The sequence below is a fragment of the Oncorhynchus mykiss genome, chromosome 7 (genome assembly GCF_013265735.2).
Source record: "Oncorhynchus mykiss isolate Arlee chromosome 7, USDA_OmykA_1.1, whole genome shotgun sequence".
Lineage (NCBI taxonomy): Eukaryota > Metazoa > Chordata > Actinopteri > Salmoniformes > Salmonidae > Oncorhynchus > Oncorhynchus mykiss.
The window spans coordinates 31,642,940-31,659,963 of NC_048571.1; the positions used below are offsets into that span (position 1 = coordinate 31,642,940).

At 41.5% G+C, this 17,024-nt stretch overlaps 1 protein-coding gene across 5 annotated transcripts in view; it reads left to right on the forward strand.

Annotated features, from left to right (window-relative positions):
* LOC110527653 (receptor-type tyrosine-protein phosphatase T) overlaps positions 1-17,024 on the forward strand; it is a 511,724-nt gene that overhangs the window by 438,436 nt on the left and 56,264 nt on the right. For all 5 annotated transcript variants that reach the window (XM_021609068.2, XM_036983141.1, XM_036983142.1 and 2 more), the window contains one exon: positions 16,317-16,393. In XM_021609068.2, coding sequence (XP_021464743.2) covers positions 16,317-16,393 — 77 coding nt within the window. The remainder of the gene's footprint in view (positions 1-16,316; positions 16,394-17,024) is intronic.

Below are 17,024 nucleotides of genomic sequence, written 5' to 3' on the forward strand. Positions count from 1 at the left end.
TACGACGATCGTGACAGAATAACCCACCTTAAAAGGACCAAGCAGCGTGATTGGGACGAACAGTGCTTAATGGAGAAATGGACCCGGGAGAAGGACGAATGGTTAACAACCTGGGAGGAGATTGAGTTGGTCGATCGATTCAGGGAGAGTGCCAGAGCCTGCATGGGATTCTTTGGAACAGTGCGAGGAGAGATACAGGAGAATGGAGGAACGGCGAAGATATAAGGGTACACGGCTAGCACGGAAGCCCGAGAGGCAGCCCCAATAAAACAAATCGGGGTGGGCATACGAGGAGATTGGCTAAGTCAGGTAGGAGACCTGAGCCAACTCCTCCTGCTTACCGTGGGGAGCGTGTAACTGGTCAGGCACCGTGTTATGCAGAGATGCGCACCGTGTCTCCAGTGCGCATTTCTAGCCCGGTGCGCGATCTTCCAGCTCCTCGCATTGGCCGGGCTAGAATGAGCATTATATAGCTTCACGTTCGGTTTGTTGTTTTATATAGTTTGTTAAGTGTTCTTCGTCATTCATTAAAAAGTATGCATTCTAATCACGCTGCGCTTTGGTGTCCTCACTACGACGATCGTGACACAACCAGCCGTGAATGGGATTTTTTGTTTTGTTTTTTTCACCTTTATTTAACCAGGTAAGCTAGTTGAAAACAAGTTCTCATTTACAACTGCGACCTGGCCAAGATGAAGCAAAGCAGTGCGACACGTACAACAACACAGAATTACACATTGGAGTCCCATAGGGTGGCACACAATTGGCCCAGTGTCGTTAGGGTTTGGCCGGGGTAGGCTGTCTTTGTAAATAATAATTTGTTCTTTAACTGGCTTGCCTAGTTAAATAAAATAAATAAATACAATTATCTACAGCATAAGTTTTTTTGGGGCTCCAAGTCCTCCCGGCAGAAGCACTGCAAGGACTATTTTTGATAGGACATGTACCACCCTTTCAGGAGTCTTTTGAGCTGGTGTTGAACCTGATTAGAATGCGTTTTTCACAGAAAAGCAGGTTGAATTTGTTTAGTTTATTTATTTTTTGATAGTTTGATTTTTGATTTATTTTCACCCACATTATTTCCTTTTTTGGGATCCTTATTATTCATCCACACAGTAGGTGACTGAATGCACATCAAATTGTTGCAAACGCCATTATACCATAGAAGATGAATCCATAGCTATAAAATGTCAACTTTGATTTAGATCTGTTTCTTAAAAAAACGTGTAACATTCACCACGTTGATGGCATCTTTAAGCCTTCTCCTTGTTTCCTGCTGTTTGTCTGGTGTTGTCTTAGTTTCTACAATTGTAAAGCGACTTTGGGTCATTGAAAAGTGCTATAGAAGTCCCATTTATTATTATTATTATTATTAAACATGCGCTACTCCTTTGCAAACAAAAGGTCTCGCAGTTAATACTGGCTTATACCCTTTGAAATTATCAGATTTTTTCCCATAAGTGAACGACATTTTCAACCCTCCGACAAGTTGTTTTAATTATACCGCAGTCTTTGAAAACAGTGCTGTCTACAGTATTATGTCATATTGTTAGAGAACCCAAGGCTCCTAATGCGATACAAGAGTAGCATATTGCCCCAATGACATGAATACTTTTTTTATTAAGGGTTTAGATGTTGCTGGCGAGACACTTCTTACAAGTGAAGGCTTTTAAATGAAAACTTTCTCTAAAATGAAATAGCCTGTCATATGCTGATAGCCAACAGGAATTATGATACATTTTCTATTAGTAAAAGTGTTTTAATTACATGAGCTTGTAATGGAAACTGTCCATCTTACTGCATGCTTGTACAAATGCTTCATATCTCATTACATTTTTTGAAAAACCACTGAGAAATTACGGTAGGTATCTTCATTTCACATGATAAGTCTGCCAAGAGTGATCCACAGTTAATTGTTGGACCCAAAATATGCTTTTTTGGAAAGTTTCACTCTGCAAACTTGAACAGTCACTCTGTATAAGAGATTGTCATCTTCTCTGTCTGGAAAATTCGGAATATCTTCTATTTCCCCTCCTCGCCTCTTATTTTGAGACATTTAAAAGGATAATTTGAGTAGAAGTTTTGATGGAAAGATGATTTTCCTCCAACCCGTGCCAACCAGGCTTCTACTCAAACATCCACACAGTATCTAACGAAAATGTTAATCATTACTAAGCTCTCCCTCCCAGCCATTCACGCTGCCCGATTACCTATGACAATTTATGGAACTGCGAGGAGAACGGTGAACACTTTTGATTGTAGGCAGCTGTTCCATTTCTTCTTTTATTATTTTATTTTATTTTCCTCTTGTCCAGAATAGTCCCTTGCTGTAGCGTTTCAATTGTTTTAAGTAGGAACAGCTCTTAAGTTAAAAAAATATTGCTTATTTATTGGGAACAAAGCACATTTGATACATCCCTGGGGGAATTTCAGAGATGCTTGCTGACCGGATGGTTTATATTTAATTGCAATGGAGTGCTGTGGTTGTTATTGATAGTAGGTTTTCAAAGTGGACCGCAGCTCCCATGTTGCCGTTGGGTCAATCAAGATAATTTGATATTCATTGTCATTACAATTATATCCTCTCTCTCCAGGAAAAGCAATCGAGAGGGCTTTACTTGATGCAACCTGCTTCAAACATGAACCAATACCACACTATTGCCCAATGACTGGGTCAACAACACAACCTCATCTGAGGTATATGATTGTAGAGCATTTTATTACACAAACTGTCACTCACCAGAGTGTGTTTTGGATCATGTGTAACACTGTCAGAAGGTGCCTTGCCAAGAAGTGCTCCCTGAATAGTAATTGTCCCAGTTGTTAATTTCCATTAAAAAGAACACAGATGTATCCAACACTCTTGACAGCTCGCCGATAGTTGATTCCCTTCAAGTTGGGCTTCATGTGTGTGTGCACGTCTGTCAAAGCGTAGGCTCTTTGCAAGTCACTCATATAACTGGCATTCATTCCCGGCACGTAACATTGAAGTATCTTCAGAGGTTGCCTTGAAGTCGTTGCCTTAGAAATCCTCTGATGTATTGACTGAATACTGACGATTAGAATTCCCTTGACTCACTTCCCCAATGTTTACTGGGTGCTTTTTTGCACCTGGCATCAATGTAAAAAAAATAGAACTCTTAGGAAGCATTGATAAAATATCCATAGCATACAGAGTGAGGTTATGAAACTCTTGATATTGTCAACTGTATGATGTAACTCGGGTATAATTACGAGATATTATGATTAATAGCTTGTAATTTATGTTTATTTACATTTTATTTTTCATTTTTCCAACAATTGTTTACAGACAGATTATTTCACTTAAAATTCACTGTATCACAATTCCAGTGGGTCAGACATTACATACACTATTTGACTGTGCTTTAAACAGCTTGGAAAATTCCAGAAAATAATGTCATGGCTTTAGAAGCTTCTGATAGGCTAATTGACATAATGGAGGTGTACCTAATTGACATTTGGAGGTGTACCTCTGGATGTATATCATATCTACCTACATACTCATTGCCCCTTTGCTTGATATCATGGGAAAACCAAAATAAATCAGCCAAGACTTCAGAAAAAAACTTGTAGACCTCCACAAGTCTGGTTCATCCTTGGGAGCAATTTAAAAATGCCTGAAGGTACCATGTTCATCTGTACAAACAATAGTGGGACAATGTAGCCATCATACCGCTCAGGAAGATGAATGTACTTTGGTGCAAATCAATCCCAGAACAACAGCAAAGGACCTTGTGAAGATGCTGCAGGAAACAGGTACAAAAGTATCTATATCCACAGTAAAATGAGTCCTATATCGACATAACCTGAAAGGCCACTCAGCAAGGAAGATGGCACTGCTCTGAAACTGCCATAAAAAAGCCAGACTACGGATTACAACTACACATGGTGACAAAAATTGTACTTTTTGGAGAAATGTCCTCTGGTCTGCTGAAACAGAAATATAACTGTTTGGCCATAATGACCATCGTTATGTTTGGAGGAAAAAGGGTGAGGCTTGCAAGCCGAAGAACACCGTCCCAACTGTGAAGCAAGGGGGTGGCAGCATCATGTTTTGGGGGTGCTTTGCTGCAGGAGGGACTGGTGCACTTCACAAAATAGATGGCTTCATGAGGCAGAACAAGTATGTGGATATATTGAAGCAACATCTCAAGACATCAGTCAGGAAGTTACAGCTTGGTCGCAAATGGGTCTTCCAAAGGGACAATGACCCCAAGCATACCTCCAAAGTTGTGGCAAAATGGCTTAAGGACAACAAAGTGAAGGTATTGGAGTGGCCATCACATCCCTGACCTCAATCCCATAGAAAATGTGTGGGCAGAACTGAAAAGCATGTGCGAGCAAGGAGGCCTACATACCTGACTCAGTTACACCATCTCTGTCAGGAGGAATGGGCCAAATTCACCCAACTTATTTTGGGAAGCTTGTGGAAGGCTACCCGAAAGGTTTGACCCAAGTTAAACAATTTAAAAGCAATGCTACCAAATACTAATTGAGTTTATGTAAACTTTTGACCCACTGGGAATGTGATGAAAGTAATCAAATCTGTAATAAATCATTCTCTACTATTATTCTGACATTTCATATTCTTAAAATAAAGTGGTGATCCTAACTGACCAAAGACAGTTAATTTGTACTAGGATTAAATGACAGGAATTGTGAAAACTGAGTTTAAATGTATTTGGCCAAGGTGTATGTAAACCTCCGACTTCAACTGTATACCTGCTGGAGCGTGTGCTCCATGTTGTTATGGTGACCAGTGAGCTGATATACGGCGGAGCTTTTCCTAGTAAAGACTTATAGATGACCTGGAGCCAGTGGGTCTGGTGACGAATAGCCAGAGGGCCAGCCGACGTGAGCATACAGGTCGCAGTGGTGGGTGGTATATGGGGCTTTGGTGACAAAATGGATGGAACTGTGATAGACTGCATCCTGTTTGCTGAGTAGAGTGTTGGAGGCTATTTTGTAAATTACATCGCCGAATTCGAGGATTGTTAGGATAGTCAATTTTACTAGGGTATGTTTGGCAGCGTGAGTGAAGGAGGCTTTGTTGCGAAATAGGATGCCGATTCTAGATTTAATCTTGGATTGGAGATGTTTAAAATGAGTCTGGAAGGAGAGTGTACAGTCTAGCCAGACACCTAGGTATTTGTAGTTGTCCACATATTCTAAATCAGAACCGCCCAGAGTAGTGATGCTAGTCGGGCGGGCGTGTGCGAGCAGCAATCTGTTGAAGAGCATGCATTTAGTTTTACTAGCGTTTAAGAGCAGTTTGAGGCCACGGAAGAAGTGTTGTATGGCCTTGAAGCTCATTTGGAGGTTTGTTAACACAGTGTCCAAATAATGGCCAGATGTATACAGAATGGTGTCGTCTGCATAGAGATGGATCAAGGAATCACCCGCAGCAAGAGCGACATCCTTGATATATACAGAGAAAAGAGTCGGCCCAAGAATTGAACCCTGTGGTACCAACACAGAGACTGCCAGAGGTCCGGACAACAGGTCCTCCAATTTGACACACTAAAATCTATCTGAGAAGTAGTTGGTGAACCAGGCGAGGCAGTAATTAGAGAAAGCAAGGCTGTTGAGTCTGCTGATAAGAATACCGTGAATGACAGAGTCGAAAACCTTGGCCAGGTCGATGAAGACGGCTGCACCATACTGTCTTTTATCGATGGCAGTTATGGTATCATTTAGTACCTTGAGTGTGGCTGAGGTGCACCCGTGACCTGCTCGGAAACCAGATTGCACAGCGGAGAAGGTACGGTGGGATTCGAAATGGTCAGTGATCTGTTTGTTAACTTAGCCTTTGAAGACTTTGGAAAGGCAGGGCAAGATGGATCAGATTTCTGGGCGTGGTAGAATAGATTCAGGGCATAATGTACAGACAGAGGTATGGTGGGGTGCGGGCACAGTGGAGGTAAACCCAGGCATTGAGTGACGATAAGAGAGATCACATCTCTGGAGGCACTAGTTATGCTAGGTGAGGTCATTGCATGTGTGGGAGGTGGGACAAAAAAGATATCTGAGGCATGTTGAGTGGGGCTAGGTGCTCCGCAGTAAAAGAAAACAATGATAACTACCCTAAACAAAAGTATACAAGGCATATTGACATTAGAGAGAGACCTAAAGCGAGTAATAAAGCAATCACAGGTGTTGATTTGTAGAGCTAGCTAAGACAACAACGGGTAAGACAACAACAGCTAATCAGCTAAAACTATCAGCTAACAACAGGTAAAATGGCAATGAATGGGTAGAGAGGGTCAGTTAACTACACACAGGGCCTGAGTTCGAGGCTGGGGCCGACAGATTAACAAAAATGGAGTACCGTCATTAATGAACAGTCCAGCAGGCATCAGCTATGTAGCCAGGTGATCATAGGGTCCAGGGAACAGCAAAATATGAAACAGGGATGCCGTTAGGTAGTCATTACGACGCTAGAAAGCGGTAGCACGGCGTTCCTAAAGTTAACAGGCCAGGGCTAGCAGAAGCGTCTTCACTGACGTCCAACAAAGGCCGGTTGAGGGCACATCAGACGGAATTACGTCGGCAGACCAGTCGTGATGGATCGGCGGGTCTCCGTGTTGACAAAGGTTCCAGGCGAATTGGCAAAAGAGGTATTGTAGCTGGAGTAATTTTGTTTGCTAGCCGGGAGATACGCCTGGCTCGAGGCTAACTGGTGCTAGCTTCGGGACAATGGCGTTAGTCACTATAGCCACTCGGTAGTAGCTAGCTAGCTGTGATGATCCGAGGCAAAGGACCAGAGCTTACGGCAGGAATCCGGTGATGTACAGTGCCTTGCGAAAGTATTCGGCCCCCTTGAACTTTGCGACCTTTTGCCACATTTCAGGCTTCAAACATAAAGATATACAACTGTATTTTTTTGTGAAGAATCAACAACAAGTGGGACACAATCATGAAGTGGAACGACATTTATTGGATATTTCAAACTTTTTTAACAAATCAAAAACTGAAAAATTGGGCGTGCAAAATTATTCAGCCCCCTTAAGTTAATACTTTGTAGCGCCACCTTTTGCTGCGATTACAGGTGTAAGTCGCTTGGGGTATGTCTCTATCAGTTTTGCACATCGAGAGACTGACATTTTTTCCCATTCCTCCTTGCAAAACAGCTCGAGCTCAGTGAGTTTGGATGGAGAGCATTTGTGAACAGCAGTTTTCAGTTCTTTCCACAGATTCTCGATTGGATTCAGGTCTGGACTTTGACTTGGCCATTCTAACACCTGGATATGTTTATTTTTGAACCATTCCATTGTAGATTTTGCTTTATGTTTTGGATCATTGTCTTGTTGGAAGACAAATCTCCGTCCCAGTCTCAGGTCTTTTGCAGACTCCATTCTTCCAGAATGGTCCTGTATTTGGCGCCATCCATCTTCCCATCAATTTTAACCATCTTCCCTGTCCCTGCTGAAGAAAAGCAGGCCCAAACCATGATGCTGCCACCACCATGTTTGACAGTGGGGATGGTGTGTTCAGCTGTGATGCTTTTACGCCAAACATAACGTTTTGCATTGTTGCCAAAAAGTTCAATTTTGGTTTCATCTGACCAGAGCACCTTCTTCCACATGTTTGGTGTGTCTCCCAGGTGGCTTGTGGCAAACTTTAAATGACACTTTTTATGGATATCTTTAAGAAATGGCTTTCTTCTTGCCACTCTTCCATAAAGGCCAGATTTGTGCAATATACGACTGATTGTTGTCCTATGGACAGAGTCTCCCACCTCAGCTGTAGATCTCTGCAGTTCATCCAGAGTGATCATGGGCCTCTTGGCTGCATCTCTGATCAGCCTTCTCCTTGTATGAGCTGAAAGTTTAGAGGGACGGCCAGGTCTTGGTAGATTTGCAGTGGTCTGATACTCCTTCCATTTCAATATTATCGCTTGCACAGTGCTCCTTGGGATGTTTAAAGCTTGGGAAATCTTTTTGTATCCAAATCTGGCTTTAAACTTCTTCACAACAGTATCTCGGACCTGCCTGGTGTGTTCCTTGTTCTTCATGATGCTCTCTGCGCTTTTAACGGACCTCTGAGACTATCACAGTGCAGGTGCATTTATACGGAGACTTGATTACACACAGGTGGATTGTATTTATCATCATTAGTCATTTAGGTCAACAGAGATCCTCACTGAACTTCTGGAGAGAGTTTGCTGCACTGAAAGTAAAGGGGATGAATAATTTTGCACGCCCAATTTTTCAGTTTTTGATTTGTTAAAAAAGTGTGAAATATCCAATAAATGTCGTTCCACTTCATGATTGTGTCCCACTTGTTGTTGATTCTTCACAAAAAAATACAGTTTTATATCTTTATGTTTTGAAGCCTGAAATGTGGCAAAAGGTCGCAAAGTTCAAGGGGTCCGAATACTTTCGCAAGGCACTGTAGTGGCTTCTAGTCATGCTAAGAGCTACAATGTGTGATAAAAGTAGAGAAACTAATAGAGAAAATAGTTTGTATTTATTTAAAGGAACCCACTGATCCTTAGACTGTCTAGTTTACAAAAAAGTCTGATATAACCTACAGTATATTTTAACAGTACATTTCAATATTCCCTGTTGGGCAAACACCTCCCTTCTCCTCTCCTTGCTATATATTCTACCTCTACTGTTAACCGCTCCCCATCTGGATGACACTTGACCAAACATGGGCTTCTTGTTGAACAGGGTCAAAGTAAACAGTTAGCGTTATTGATGAAACCCTCAGCATCTCTCAGGTACACCTCGAGGCAGAGTCTAATCTCTGAGCTGCCGAACAGGATTAAATCGGATCAGTCGACTACCAGCATGCTTTGCGGGACAATCAGCTTGGAAACAGCATTCTGCCTGTTTGACAGCAGAAACTCCAGGAGGGCTGACTTTAACAGGCTATTAAAGTCCATAATGCGTTCAGCCACATTGACAGTTTAGTGGCAATGTATAAACTCTCTGGAAACTACATAGGCTTTAGTGATTAATGGAGCTGTGACATACCACTCGTTACACAGAGAAGCCAGGTCCCCTCAATCAGCAATTATTTTTGACGCTGCTGTGTTTTTAAACATGCCATACCTTTTCACTGTAGTCCTAGACCAGGCATGGACAACTGGCGGCCCATGTCATTGGATCAATTTGTTTGTGCATCAGCAGTTTTTTTTTGTAAAGTCAGTCACTGATAGTCACTCAATTAGCCCATGCCAGTAAAATGTTTGTAGATTGGTAAATTAGTCTAGTAGCTAGCTATTTAAACTTGCAGTAGCAGGGGGTCAGTAACAGGGGGTCTCTCACTCACTCTCACTCAGATTTCATGTTAAAAACTGCAAACATTTCTCTCTACTCTATGGCAAAATAAGAAGATTTTTAGGAAATTAGCTGTAAAACTGCACATTTTCTTTCCGGCCCATTGCAAAATGTGTAGAATTGCAGCAAACATGCCTTAAAAGGGCAACATTTCTCTATGCCCCATGGCAAAATGTATAGAATTGCACAATGTTGACTTTTGCCTGATTTAGAATGTGAAATGGTGATTATGATATTCTGCAGGTCTCAGAGACAGAATTTTATAGACAGCAGACAAAGACGATAGAAATTTAGTATACAAATTCTGATATGCCTTCCACTCAAGTTCATATGGACCAAGCTGCTCCCCAGAATTCCAGTTCTTGAAAAATCCAAAGTAAACAAGCCCCTGCAACAAACTTTTCCAAGAAACAGTAAAAAAAAGACGACAGAGCAGCAAAAGAGAATCAATAGTTCAGCCAAGGACTAGGTAGCATAAATCAGTAATGAGTTCAGGACCCCTCTGTATGAGGAATGGGCTTTATTGGGAGTGTGCTTGAGGCGTATGGTGCTCAAGGCATATGATTGTTATAGCCTGGAGGCTTGTACAGGGAAACCTTGTGTGAGCGGGGTACTGTGTGGCGCCAAGAAAGTCCTGCCTCCTTCACACAACCCCCTGCCAGCCGTCATCCAGGATCCTGGTTTGGGTGCGTCAGGGCTGGAATGAAAGACCCAGTAATCCTGCTCAGTAATCCTGATGGAGAAGATGATTAATATTTTACCATAGGTAAGATGCTCTTACAGATGGTCAAACTATCAACAAACTATATGTTAATAAGCAACTGCTTGCTGCGGTTACGGTTAGGTTTAGAATAAGGGTAAGGGTTAAGGTTAGAGGTAGAGTTAGGGTAAGGGTTCATTTTAGGGTTAGGGATAGTTAGTTTACATTCTATTTATAGTCTGTAAATAGTCTGTAGATCATCAACAGATTAGGGTTGAATATTTTCCCGGTATTTTGCAAATGTTCCATCCTGAGAATAAATCACTTTTCTCCAAGGTAACCCAGTATTTCCCACCAAAACTGAAGTGTCATTCTAAAGCATATAAAGCAGAAAGATATGTCTGGATTTGAATAGACCTAGACAAAGACAATACAAATTTAGTTTACAAAATCAGAAATGCCTTCTACTCAAGACCAAACTGCTCCCCAGAATTCCAGTTCTTGAAAAGTCCAAAGTAAACAATCCCTTGCACCAAACTTTTACAAGAAACAGTAAAAAAGATGACAGAGCAGCAAAAGAGAATCAATAGTTCAGTCGAGGAGTCAGTAGCATGAATCAGTAATGAGTTCAGGACCCCTCTGTATGAGGAATGGGTTTTATTGGGAGTATGCTTGAGGCGTATGGTGCTCAAGGCATATGAGTGTTCTATCGGCATGACAATTCAAACCAGATGCCACCTGAGCCTGATGAGCGATACATTAAAGCCCAAATGATTGTGCCATTCTCCAATACAGCATATATAGTATATTGTACATGCTACCGCATATGACACATGACAGAAAAACATAAAAGCCCATAGGTGTAGCTATGCTCTCTTGGGTAAATAAATTAAAAGCTCCAGTAGGCTAACATTTTTGAGTGTGACTGTATTGCTGTACTTTATTATATTATACTGTATTATAATGACTGGAATTGCGCACCTCATTCAAACCAGGAAGTGGCGAGAGAACATGGGATACTAGTCCAGGAAATGTGTCCTACAAAGTTACAATTATAGTCTAGTAAATGTGATTTACATTTTTTAATTTAAATGTTTTATAATTAGTAGGCTGATGCATATACAGTGGGGATAACAAGTATTTGATAACCTGCAAAATCGGCAGTGTTTCCTAATTACAAAGAATGTAGAGGTCTGTAATTTTTTATCATAGGTACACTTCAACTGTGAGAGACGGAATCTAAAACAAAAATCCAGAAAATCACATTGTATGACTTTTAAGTAATTAATTTGCATTTTATTGCATGACACCAGTAAGAATTCTGGCTCTCACGACCTGTTAGATTTTCTTTAAGAACCCCTCCTGTTCTCCACTCATTACCTGTATTAACTGCACCTGTTTGAACTCGTTACCTGTATAAAAGACACCTGTCCACACACTCAATCAAACAGACTCCAACCTCTCCACAATGGCCAAGACCAGAGAGCTGTGTAAGGACATCAGGGATACAATTGTAGACCTGCACAAGGCTGGGATGGGCTACAGGACAATAGGCAAGCAGCTTGGTGAGAAGGCAACAACTGTTGGCGCAATTATTAGAAAATGGAAGAAGTTCAAGATGACGGTCAATCACCCTCAGTCTGGGGCTCCATGCAAGATCTCACCTCGTGGGGCATCAATGATCATGAGGAAGGTGAGGGATCAGCCCAGAACGACATGGCAGGACCTGGTCAATGACCTGAAGAGAGCTGGGACCACAGTCTCAAAGAAAACCATTAGTAACACACTACGCCGTCATGGATTAAAATCCTGCAGCGCACACAAGGTCCCCCTGCTCAAGCCAGCGCATGTCCAGGCCCGTATGAGGTTTGCCAATGACCATCTGGATGATCCAGAGGAGGAATGGGAGAAGGTTATATGGTCTGATGAGATAAAAATAGAGATTTTTGGTCTAAACTCCACTCGCCATGTTTGGAGGAAGAAGAAGGATGAGTGCAACCCCAAGAATACCATCCCAACCGTGAAGCATGGAGGTGGAAACTTCATTCTTTGGGGATGCTTTTCTGTAAAGGGGACAGAACGACTGCACCGTATTGAGGGGAGGATGGATGGGGCCATGTACCGTGAGATCTTGGCCAACAACCTCCTTCCCTCAGTAAGAGCATTGAAGATGGGTCATGGCTGGGTCTTCCAGCATGACAACGACCCGAAACACACAGCCAGGGCAACTAAGGAGTGGCTCCGTAAGAAGCATCTCAAGATCCTGGAGTGACCTAGCCAGTCTCCAGACCTGAACCCAATAGAAAATCTTTGGAGGGAGCTGAAAGTCCGTATTGCCCAGCGACAGCCCCGAAACCTGAAGGAACTGGAGAAGGTCTGTATGGAGGAGTGGGCCAAAAATCCCTGCTGCAGTATGTACAAACCTGGTCAAGAACAACAGGAAATGTATGATCTCTATAATTGCAAACCAAGGTTTCTTTACCAAATATTAGGTTCTGCTTTTCTGATGTATCAAATACTTATGTCATGCAATAACATGCAAATTAATTACTTAAAAATCATACAATGTGATTTTCTGGATTTTTGTTTTAGATTCTGTCTCTCACAGTTGAAGTGTACCTATGATACAAATTACAGACCTCTACATGCTTTGTAAGTAGGAAAACCTGCACAATCGGCAGTGTATTAAATACTTGTTCTCCCCACTGGGCTACCTTTCATAATTTCCCCTAATGTTAGCCAATCTCTTTCTCTCTATTGTTGCTTAATTCCTTCCTTGCTTTTTACAGTTAAATGAAATAAGTGTAATTGTCCTTGATCTTCATCATTGTAATGGCATGCTTGAATGATATAGTAGTAGAATAAGATGTCGACGGCTTTCACGTCTCTTCACAAAGATTGCGTGGTTATGGGCGATAGGCTGATTAAAAAACTGCTATAGCCTGCCGCCATCGCGCATTCTCTCTTTATTGAAACTCCCAGTGAGTTCAATTGGGCTGCTGTATTTAACATTCAGAAAACAAGAGCTTGTATCTCTCTTTGAAAAATCTATTATTATAAGCACCTGGGAGTCCAAGTGCTAAGGAGTGTTTTTTTTAAGGCAAGGCCAATGGAGCGCAGGTGTATATTGTGCAAGAGAGAGAGGCTATAAGTTTAAATCTTATGCATAACCCATCATTCATTAGCTAAATATACAGTGCCTTCAGAAAGTATTCACACCCCTAGACTTTTTCCACATTTTAATGTGTTATAGCCTGGATTTCTAATGGATTCAATTGAGATGTTTTGTCTCTGGCCTACACACAATACCCCATAATTTTTAAAGTGGAATTATTATAATTTTATTATATTATTATAATTTTTACAAATGAATGAAGAATGAAAATGAAATTAGTCTTGAGTCAATAAGTATTTAACCCCTTTGTTATGGCAAGCCTAAATAAATTCAGCAGTAACAAATATCTTAAGTCACATAATTACTTGGATCGACACACTCTGTGTGCAATAACAATAGTTCAACATGATTTTTAAATGACTACCTCATATCTGAACCCCACATATACAATTATCTATAAGGTCCCTCAGTCGAGCAGTGAATATCAAACACAGATTCAACTACAAAGACCAGGGAGGTTTTACAACGCCTCGCAAAGAAGGGCTCCTATTGGTAGATTGGTAAAAAAAAAAGAAGAGCAGACATTGAATATGCCTTTGAGCATGGTGAAGGTCTTAATTACACTTTGGATGGTGTATCAATACACCCAGTCACTACAAAGATACAGGAGTTCTTCCTAACTCAGTTGCAGGAGAGGAAGGAAACCGCTCAGGGATTCCAGCATGAGACCAATGGCGACGTTAAAATAGTTAGTCATTGGCTGTGTTAGGAGTGAACTGAGGATGCATCAACAACATTGTAGTTACTCTACAATACTAACTTAATTGAGTGAAAAGAAGTAAGCTTGTACAGAATAAAACATATTCTAAAACATGCATCCTGTTTGCAACAAGGCACTAAAGTAATAGTGCAAAAAAATGTGGCAAAGCAATTCACTTTTTGTCTTGAATACAAAGTGTTATATTTGTGGCAAATCCAATATATCACATTACTGAGTAACACTCTCCATATTTTCAATCATAGTTTTGGCTGCAATATGTTATGGGTATGCGTGTAATCGTTAAGGATTGAGATGTTTTTCAAAATAAAAAATAAACGGATTGGAGCTTAGCACAGGCAAAATCCTAGAGGAAAACCTTGTTTAGTCTGCTTTCCATCAGACACTGGGAGATGAATTAACCTAAAACAAGGCCAGATCTACACTGGCGTTAGAAGACACTGAATGTTCCTGAGAGGCCGAGTTACAATTTTGACTTAATCTGCTTGAAAATCTATGGCAAGACTTGAAAATGGTTGTCTAGCAATGATCAACAACCAATTTGACAAGGCTTGAAGAATTATTTCAGTCAATCCAGGTGTGCAAAGCTCTTAGAGGCTTACCCAGAAGGACTCACAGCTGTAATCGAAGCTAAAGGTAAATGTATTGACTCAGGGGTGTGCATACTTATGTAATTTAGATATCTCTGTATTTAATGTTCAATAAATTTGCCAACATATAAAAAAAAATATTTTTTAATAGGATTATCTATTTTGGATGCAATTTGAATGTAATTAATGGAGAGCGAAAGATTGCGAGAGAATGCTTGCGTATTAACTAATTTGAAGCAATGATATTCAAGTGATTGGCTCCTTTAAAACTCTGCTGCTGCAATAATTAACAAATAAGGTGACCCCTGAAAGCCAGATGGAGATGCGTAAATTAGATGTGCATTCAGTCCTTATATTACTGTAGAATAGATTATGCTGATGAAAATGTAGGCCTACCAGTCACAAGAAAAAAAGTTACTATTATGCGATGCGCTGTGAACTGCGCTCCCTACCCTGAGCGTTAGATCAGCGTCAGATAGCAGAGAGAAGGCCATAGAAAAGCCAGATTTCGTTATCACTTATAATTTAACAGTTCCATTTCATGTCATACTGTTGATATAAATAATGTATCATAATTTACCGGTTTCTCACAGTTATTTATCCCTGGAAAAGTGAGTGTGTTTGGGGGGTAAATCTCGGTAACCCGTTTCCGGGATTCAACCTTACTACAGATGGACTATCCAAATAAAGTGTTACCCTGGCCAGTCCATCCCCAGCCAGCATCCACACCGGAGCATCCAGTCCAGTCCAATTATACGCACCACTCTGGGCACGGATTGAGGAGAGGCCCCCCTTAGGCAGGCTTTTGTTGTGACAGCTGACACAGTCTTGTTTAGTTACCTCTGTCTCTCTGCATGCCGTGCATCTGTGGCAGGGTGCATGCAGATGGTCTCCTGGCTTAAGGGGGTTATGTGAGAAGCGAGGTAGAAAGGGGAAAGAGGAGAGTCGCTCGGCCGACCAACAGAATGTTGGTTTTTAACCATCGTTGCCCAGTAAAGAGAGATCAGAAAGAAAATAACCCCAATATTTATGATAAGTGCAGATATGAATCTATCCTCGTCAATATATGCCTTGCTGGCTGGCTGGCTGCTGGGCCTTTCAACCAAATCAGTCATGAGACATGCTGCGGTGCCAGCACATTTGCACTTCACACAAATCAAAGTGAGACAAAAGCAGTGTGTTACCCATCCTCCCATCATCATCAGGTCCTTTCCTCCTCCTCTAACAGACCCCGCCACCACTGCCATCACCATCAGTCACTTCATTGCCAAGAGGAAGCCCTGTGGACTCACACTGAAGATTTAACATGTCAAAATTACAGTAATGGGTCATGTGTTTGTGGAGAGATAGGTAGATTTTGCGGTTGAAGTAACTAATTCAATCATGCAGTGAGATTAGTCATGTTCTCTGTGTAAGGACCTAGTGGTGCTTTTGGCAGTTTCGAGATGGAAATCGTTTCGCTGACAAAGAGGAAGAAACATGTCTCTGTAATCGGTAGCATGGGTTTAATATACTACACAGAGTGACTGATGCTTAAACGGTGCCTACAAATGGGTATTTTGTCATTAGAATACTACAAATCAGTCTCTCTCCCAAGGGTGTGTTTTGCATATAATCTGTGGTAGCAGCACCTGTGTACTAAATGGCATCCTTTTCACTATTTAGTGCACTACTTTTGACCAGGGCTATGTAAGGAAGTAAGGTATAGGGTGCCATTTGGAGCACAGGCGTAGTCCTCAGACATGGTGTTCAGGTGTTGTTGTGTGAACCTTAAATGGGTAAATGTAACTTTAGGCTTGCTCTTTGTGAATATTTGACCCCACAGATGACCACACTCGTGTCAGACTGCAACTGCTAGATGGAGACCCCCACTCAGACTACATGAATGCCAACTACATAGACGTAAGTATGAGGCAGCGGAGACGTGAAGGGAATGGACTGCTACTTTTTATCATAATGTCTTATTTTCACTACAGATCTTTACTAAGATACAATCAAACATTGCACAGAGCATAATGGGTACTGTAGTAGATCATGCTGCTATGTGCCTCTATTTTATTTTTTATTTAGCCTTTATTTAAGTAGGCCATTCAGTTAAGAACAAATTCTTATTTACAATGACGGCTAAAACCTAACCCGGACGACGCTGCGCCGATTGTGCGCCACCCTATGGGACTCCCAATCGCAGGCGGTTGTGATGCAGTCTGGAATTGAACCAGGGTCTGTAGTGACGCCTCTAGCACTGAGATGCAGTGCCTTAGTTGACATATTATCTGCTGCAAACACAACGCTTCTGAGCATGTATTTGCTGTTCTTTGGATGAAAGCATCCTGCAATGACGATAATGACAATGTCCATATGATTGTCTCTATTATGCTTAGGGGGCTGTGAATGCCCTGCACTTCGAGAAACGGCATCAGTATAAGTCGGCATTACAGCTGTATCTATAATCATGTCATCAAGCCCCATTTCCTCTAATAAAACAATGACGGTCGATTGTGCCAGGATCCGCTGGTAAAATTGACTGTTATGC